An 8,261-nucleotide genomic window follows, 5' to 3' on the forward strand; every position below is an offset into this window, starting at 1 on the left:
CGTCCTTTGGATGAGATAATAAAAACCGTGCCCGTTCTGCCTGTTCAGGTGGACGTTAAAGATCCTGCGGGGCAAATTGAAAAGAGAAGGGAGTTTCTCTCTCCCGGTGTCCTGGCCAACAATCCCCGTAGATAAAATTGGTCGTTCGCCTTTATGGTTGTTTGTGGGGAACTGTTGTGCGCAAACTGGCTGCTGCCTTGGCCTACAATCACAATTGACAGTAATTCCTGGGAAGCACTATGAGATGTCTCGAAGATATGATATAATGCTGTAACAAATGCAAGGATTATTATTGTGCACTAAATGCAAGTTGTTGTTGTTTTGTGGCGGTCTCGGTATTCCAGTTCCTGACCCAGGTTGGTCCTCAGTCCTACTCTAATGACAGACCAGCCAGTCTATCTCATTGGCAAGACTTGGAAGGGCAGACTGAGGGATGACATTCTCCCTACTCAGCTCTTGCTCACCCTGCAAGCCAGAGCCCTACCAGGTAGGGTGGAAAAGCATCAGGAAGCTTGCAAGACAATATTTACAATCTACGCTCCCAAGCTCGGCATTTTAGCATGTTAAATCCACCACAGGATAGCAGCAGTGGTTAGCATGCTTGCTTTGCAACTCAGAGGACCCAGGTACGAATCCCGAGGGGGATTCCTTATTCCACATGCCTCTGTGTACCTAGCAGTAAGTAGGAACCCGGTTGTTAATGGATTGGAAGGTCACTTTCCAGAGATAATAATCTCACCAAAAATAATAATAATAATAATAATTTGGTCAGTCAATCCACGACTGTTTGTGGGACACTGCTGTGCGCAATTGATAGCCATGTTTTGCCCACAAAATACACAGTTAATCCATTTGCTTTGAGACGTCTCAATGATGTAATAAGGCGCTATATCAAATGCAAGGATTATTGCATTACTATTATCCCAATGCACAGTCTGCGATCTTCAAGCCTTGATTCTTGCCAACCTGCACCCAATATTTTCCGGCATTAAGTAAGCACGATGCATCCCTCCGGGGAGAGAGAGAGTGCGTGCTCTATTCCAGGCTTAAGATGCAGGTGGAACTCTTGAGTCTTGTTTGAATTTCTTAAGCGTGGTGATGGGTTTCTGCACGTGTCAGCCCTCACACACCCAAAATACCAAAACAAAATAGAAAACCAACGAGGGAGAAATATTGTCTTCTCACATGTCATGTCTGTGAAAAATATTTTTTAACGTGAGCCTGGGCACAGATGTTAACATCTGCAACTTCTTAATATGGCCTCCAGAGATACTCTCCTACGTTTTGCAAAATCAGGCATTCGCTTGTGAAGGCACTGATAGAGAATACGGTACCCTCTGCACTATCCCAACAACACACTGTGTGTCTGATGTTTAGATGATCATTCCCTCATAGCCCTGGAGCATAATAATAATAATAATAATGATGATAATAATGATAATAATAATGCTTGAATTTGATATGGCTCCTTATCAGGTCGAACAAGACGTCTCAAAGTGCTTCACGGAATATACTGGAAAGCGGATTTATTTATATAATATTTATTTATATATATTCCATCCAGGAACCCTTGGGTGCGCTGATACTCAGGTGCCAAGGACGAAAGGACAAGTGTGCCCAACCCATTGCCCCCCTTCTCCCTTCGCCATTTATTGTTGTCTGACAGCATCAGTCATCACTCTCTCCTGTCCCTATTATTCTTTCGTACAAGATAATGAAATTATTTTTATGAACTGTACGACGCTGTAATATGCACAATCAATTTCTTCCTCTCTTTATTGTAGAGTATCAGTTTCTTAATAATAATAATAATCCTTGTATTTGATATAATCCTTTGATTCGCCCATTCCCCCTCCCCATTTTTAAAGCCCCAAAACTCAAAACGTATCTCCTTTTGACAATGCTTTTGGTCATCTGCTTCCCAACCCCTACCCTCTTTGGCTCCCACCCCCCAGTTAGAGGGTCTGGCCGCCAGTGAAGCCATTTAAGACATCTTCCGTTGTGAAAAGTTCAATATAAACCCAGAGCAGTACCTCCAAAAGCACAGTCCGCGATCTCCATAAAGGACTATTCGACGAATGCGTAAATGATAGAACTGAGGACTCAGGTTTTGTCATGATTTTTCCTTTTCTCTCAAGCCTCTTCACATCCCCAAAAATCGACCGCCTTTTCCCATGGCCTCATTGCAGATTTGATCCCTTGCACGACACACGTTCTCATTGGAACAAAAACAGGGGACCCTCGATTTAACAATGGTCACATTGCGCAATGGAGGATTGTCACATCGTGGTCTTCCCTCTTCACATCCACATCCACTGCCTCTTGAACACTTATCAAACAAACAATCCAGTGAAACACTTGTACGTAAAAAGGCACTCACGCAAATCCTCTCGCTTCTCTTTGGTGGCGTTTCTTGTGTTCCCTTTTCCACACGAGGCACCGGAGAAGCTTGAGATATTTGTCTCTCGTCTTTCCCTGTTGTACCCCATTTTGTGGTAGTCAAGTGTCGCACCTCTTCGCACCTCGTTGTACACACGGCCAGTACCTCTCAGGTCCTTGGGCAAACCTTGTCAGTTGCTACCTGCAGGCAGGGAAGGGAGAATCGGAAAGGAGAAGAAAAGATTGATGAGGTTTTTCCTTGGCTCCTGAGCCTGTGTTGTCGCCTTATTAAAGGAGCGCTCGGTACCAGTCCTCTCCGTAAACAAGAGTCACCAAATCCCAGCTGATTTATCTTCTCCAAGCAATGGAAATGGTTCAACAGCACCTCATTGCCTACATTAAGATCACGTCACCACTCCCTTTGGATACACCCCCAACACTGCCTGTGGTTCCAATTTGCAGCTGATGATGAGTCTGGAGGGAGGGACAAAAGGGATCCAGATGCTAATTAGTAAAGGAACCTCATGCAAAATACACCCAGAGTCTAACCAGCTGAAACAGCATAGCTTGCCATTGAAAGTGCCATTTGATAAGCTTTCCCGCTGCTTGTTCTACTAGGACCACCCTACCCGTTAGGGCTTTGGTTTGCAGGGTTAACAGGGGCTGAGTGGGATGACTCCTTACCCCCAGGCACTGGTCTGCTCCTACTGATGAGCCAGGCTGGCTGGTCTGTCATCATCCAGTGCTCTCGAGTGTTGTGGACCCGCCTGGCTCAGGAACAGGGCTCACCAGAGTATTGACTGGATTGTGACGTTCCACCGTTAAACACGCACCTTAACACCAGCTCAACTCCAAGGAGATGCTGCTTCCACCCACCACCCACCAACCCCCTGTCCCCCGTCCCATCCTCAGGAATGTCACTAGATGGTTAACTTTTCATGTTCCTTTCCTCTGGAACTCTCTCCTAAAGCCAACTGGTCTTGCTACCTCTCTCTCTCTCTCTTTCTCTCATAGAGAGAAATCTAAAACAAAATCATGTGGTCAGCATCTTTAAGACGTCTCGAAGACGTGATAAGGCACTATATCAAATTCAGGGAATAATATTATTATTATCTTTAAGTCTCACGTTTCCTTGTTCCCTGGACCACCGAGACTACTAGAGTGTTGACTTGATTCCGACATTCTGTTGCCAAGTCATCTTGAGCCATCTCAGCTCCAAAGAGATAATAATTATAATAATAAAAAAAATTTGGAAGGACTTCTCAAAGTGCTTCACAGGACTTACTGTGAAACGGAGTGACGGTGTAGTTGTCGGGCAAATGCAGCAGCACAATCGCTAACAACAATGTCCCTGCAAACAGCCAGGAAACACTTGACCAATTTTATTTGGGAGCGCTACCAACTGAGGCGGGCTGACGTCCCTTCAGTGTCAGAAATGATCAAGATTTCGCGCTGATTGAGGGACGGGGGCGACTAAAAGAAACTAGACACAGAAAAAAGTTTTATTCCGATTTTTGTGGAGCGCTCTGTGTGAAACAAGGACATAGAAGGTTGACTGCACAGAAAAAACACAGTGCAATTGAATCAACAAGATATCGAGCTCCAAGCCTCGGGTATTACGTTGTTCCCATGTTGTCTTGCTCTAGCCATGTCATAATATTTCAACAAAAAAGCTTCTTTCCCCCAAAAAATTATAGTGTCGGCCAGGCTCAGTTGGTAACACTCTCGCCTCTGAGATAGAAACTTGTGGGTTCAAACCCCAGGTCAGGATTTGGAACTGGTATAGTCTCTTTCGGATGAGATGTTAAACCAAGTCCCGACGGTTGTTTATGTGGACGTTAAAGATCCCATGGCACTATTCGAAAAGAGAAGGGGTTTCTCTCTCCCGGTGTCCTGGCCAACAATCCCAATATCGTGGCTGTTTGTGGGTCATTACTGTGCACAACGTCACTGCGCTTTGCAACATATCCTGTGAAGAGCTTTTAAGACGTCCTCCAGACACGAAAGGCGCTGTATCAAATGCAAGGATTATGATTTTTCTGATCATATTAAAACGGTTTCCCGGCCGACAATCCCACTGATAAAATGTACCCCGTCTTGTGTAAAAAATGCAAGTTCCTCCCAAGTTTCTTTCCGTTCTTGGGCTCTGTTCGGGGGTTCTGTGAAGCGTTCTTTTTATTTCACGCGTGAAATAGATGTTAAAACTCTTCAAAATTGCCATCTGTTTTCTGGGAAGTTTCATTTCCCGCTCCCGCCCCCCCCCCCCCCCCCCCCCGCCCTACCTCCTGTTCCCGTGTTTCATTTGTCATTTCACATGCCCAGCGCCTGCCTGTCCCGTTTTTATTGTGTCGTTCTTTTACACACCGTATAATATTTTCCCGCAATTGCATCCTCATTGTCTGGATTTCAAGAGGAAGTGCAGAGTGTCTCTGCTCAGACAGCTGTCTCAGTGTAAGTGATGTTCAGGAGGCGACTGTGTCTTTAGATACATATGCATCAGCTGCACAGAGCTGCTTGCGCAGAGGCTCAGAGAGAGGAGGTGAGTGCGTGTAATAATAATCCTCGCATTTTGATATTGCGCCCTATCAGTGTCCCACAGGCAGTCATGGATTTCTTTTTGGAGGGATTATTAACTCCCGGAAAGCGATCTCCACAAAATATACAGTCAATTCACTTTAGTATATCCTGTCAAGCACTTTGAAACGTCTCGAAGACGTGAGACGGCGCTGTATCAGATACAACCATTGTGGAGTCCTGTAGCTCAGTGGTTAGAGCACTCGCTTTGCAAGTGAGAGACCTGAGTTCAATTCCAGGCAGAGGGCGAAACCTTGGGCAAGTTTCCTTACTCCACACAGAGCCTAATAATAATCCCTCCAAAACCAAAAACAATAATAAATTGGTCATTTTCAATCTACGACTGTTTATGGGACATTGCTGTGCGCAACTGGCTGCCGCGTTCGCCCACAAATATACAGTCAATTCACTTTACAGTGTGTTCTGTGAAGCGCTTTGGGACGTCCTCCCGACGTGAAAAGCGCTATATCAAATGCAAGGATTATTATTATTATTATTATCTTGAGGATTATTATTAGTATTGCCAATCAACTAACAACCAGGTTACTACTTACTGATAGATAAACAGAGGCGTGTGGGGTAAGAAAATTGTTCTAAACACTATGCTACAGGACTCCACAAGTATAAAATTGTTGACTCGAGTCTTTTAAAAAAAAATAATTCTGGCATTTGATATAGCACCTTATCATATCGTCGATACGTCTCAAAGCACTTCAGAGAATGAACCGTGAAATCAATTGACTATATTTTACAGCCATTTGCACACAGCAGTGTCCCACAAACAGTTGTGGATTGAGTGACCAAATGATTTATTTATGTGAAGGGATTATTACCCCCGGAAAGCGATCCACCAATCGACCAACAACCGGGTTCCTATTCACCTCGAGGTAAACAGAGGCGTGTGTGTGGAGTAAGAAATTTAGGTTTCGCCCTCCCCGGGACTGTGTGTGTGGGCGAGTGGGTGGATGGAAGAATGTAATCTGACCTCTGGAAATTCGTGCAAAAATAATCGTTGAGGTTGAAAAATATCACCATAAACTGCAGACGCACAGCACTGTAAATATTACAGGTTTTTTTTTATTCGTTCAGGAGATCTGCAGGAAGATGGCTTACTGCCAATTTAATCCAGCGGGACGTGATGACGAATAGTTTTGGGGGCACAGCGGAGAATACGAGATGTTTTAAAAAGTTTTTTTTAGGCGTTTTTTATTTGTTCGATCTGAAGTTTTAACCAGGTAAAGCCGTTCAGCTTCTCACTGAGGGCACTGCCTGGCAACCTTTCCGACTGCTCGTCCAGCCGGGACCACCCTATTTGTGAGGGCTTTGGTTTGCGAGGTTAACGGGAGCTGAGTGAGAGGACCCCCGGCCCCCAGTGACTGGTCTGCCCTTCCAGGTCCTGCCGATGGGCCAGACTGGGCTGTGCTGTCACCAGCCGTGCCCTGGAATACTGTGAACCCACCTCGGGAGCCGTACGAGAGACTGGCACAGAGGGCTGGCGAGATTCTGACATTCGATTGCCAGGCATGTCATGAAACCACACCTCCCCCACAAGGAGAAACCGCTTATGTCCCCCTCCCACCCACAACCCCTTCCCCCACCAAAGGAGGACGGTTGGTATGACAGGAGGAACGTGCTGTATGAAAAGTATTCAGTCACCTGCAACTTCCTGTTAGGAAACTCGTACGGTTTCACTGATTCAATATGCGATAAACCTTTACACTAAGAAAAGTGACTCACTTTAGGAAAGTGTCTCGGTGAGTAATTACAGCTCCGGCTTTGAGGGACCAGATTATGACTGAGGACAACACCAACAACAACTTGCAATTATACAATTATACAGCAATTATACATGCAGGATAGCGTCCCAGAGCCCTGCACGGTGATGGGCTGGGTTGGGCGCCTAGCGAGGGAGGGGGGAGGTGACCGTAGGTGCAGTGGAAGCGGTCATTCTAAAAGAGGGACCTGGGCAGGTCTGTGTCCACTGAGCAAAGGGGGAAGAGGATTGTGGGTTCAAGCCCCATGCCAGGATTTTGACCACACTTAGTCCAGGCTGATGTTCAGTGCAGTGCTGGGGGAGTGCTGCATTGACAGAGGCTCCGTCCTTCGGATGAGCCGTTAACCCAAAGTCCCGTCTATGGACGTTAAAGATCCCACGACGCTGTTCGACAAGAGAAGGGAGTTTCTCCCGGTGTCCTGGGCAATAATCCCCCATATTTTAAAGAAAGCGTCCTTCCCTTCATGGCTGTTTGTGGGACATTGTGCGGTGCAAATTGACTGCTGCGTTTACTCCAAAAACATACAAAGTCACGGCACTTTACAACATATCCTGTGAAGCACATTGCTACGTCCTCCCAATGTCAAACAACAGCAACAACTTGGATTTATATAGCGTCCTTCCTGTGGGGCAGCATCTTGGAGCAAGGTGAGAGAGGTGGGTGGGTGGTGGTGGGCTGGGGTGGAGTGGGTGGGTGCCCGGGCATATCAAATCCAAGGATTGTTGTATTTTTGCCCAGTGGAGCACTAGGAATACAGACCATACAGAAGGTTGCACGTTCATGGGGATGTGGGAAACAGTGTTGAAAAGCGGGATTGATTTTAAATAAAGGGGGCAATTTTGTTAACATAAAAGGTTAGCGCCACTTCCACATACCCCGTGTTACAGCGCTATTTGATTCATTGCATTGAGCTGATTGTCTTTTCTTCCTGCAGCTTCGTTGCTTACTCCACGTGACTGGGGGGAAGAGCGAGGGGCGTTTGGACCGACCGCTGTGTGTGAGCTAAAGGAAGCCGGGATTTGCCAGATTGTCCTCTCGGGCTCGAAACATGCGGCAGAGATGATAACGGAACCTGAGACATCAACCAAAGCTCCGTTCAAAATGTAAGGCTCCCTCTTGCGGTTTGTCCTACAGGAGCCCACCCACCCCACCTCCCACCGGGTCTACATCAGGCTCCGCCACTGTCAAGTGCTCTGAGATGCTGACCCGAGCGAAGGCCCCTGTATAAAGGCGAGTTGTTGTTGTAGTTGAATCAGTGCTAGGTCTGGTTACAGTGAGTGATGTTGATTTTCCGCGGTCACGTTGCAGAGAGAACGGAAGCCACTTCGAGCCCGATAACGACCTCGAGAACCGGGATGGGAAACCTCACAAAAGAGGAAACGGATGCAGAAGGGACACATCTGTAAGTAGCAATGATTTCTGTACGGAGTTACTGAGCGCAGAGAGCAATCTGGAAATGATTATTATTATTCATAATAACTGTGGAGTCAGTGGTTATAGCACGCTCCTCGCCTCGCAAGCGAGAGGACCCGG

General features: G+C 46.4%; 1 protein-coding gene across 1 annotated transcript in view; it reads left to right on the forward strand.

The window, feature by feature from the left end:
* LOC103177107 (cohesin subunit SA-2) overlaps positions 1-8,261 on the forward strand; it is a 43,485-nt gene that overhangs the window by 4,186 nt on the left and 31,038 nt on the right. The window contains exons 2-3 of the mRNA XM_042334442.1: positions 7,663-7,831; positions 8,037-8,130. Coding sequence (XP_042190376.1) covers positions 7,788-7,831; positions 8,037-8,130 — 138 coding nt within the window. The 5' untranslated portion in view covers positions 7,663-7,787. The remainder of the gene's footprint in view (positions 1-7,662; positions 7,832-8,036; positions 8,131-8,261) is intronic.

This window comes from Callorhinchus milii, unplaced genomic scaffold (genome assembly GCF_018977255.1).
Source record: "Callorhinchus milii isolate IMCB2004 unplaced genomic scaffold, IMCB_Cmil_1.0 Scaffold4, whole genome shotgun sequence".
Lineage (NCBI taxonomy): Eukaryota > Metazoa > Chordata > Chondrichthyes > Chimaeriformes > Callorhinchidae > Callorhinchus > Callorhinchus milii.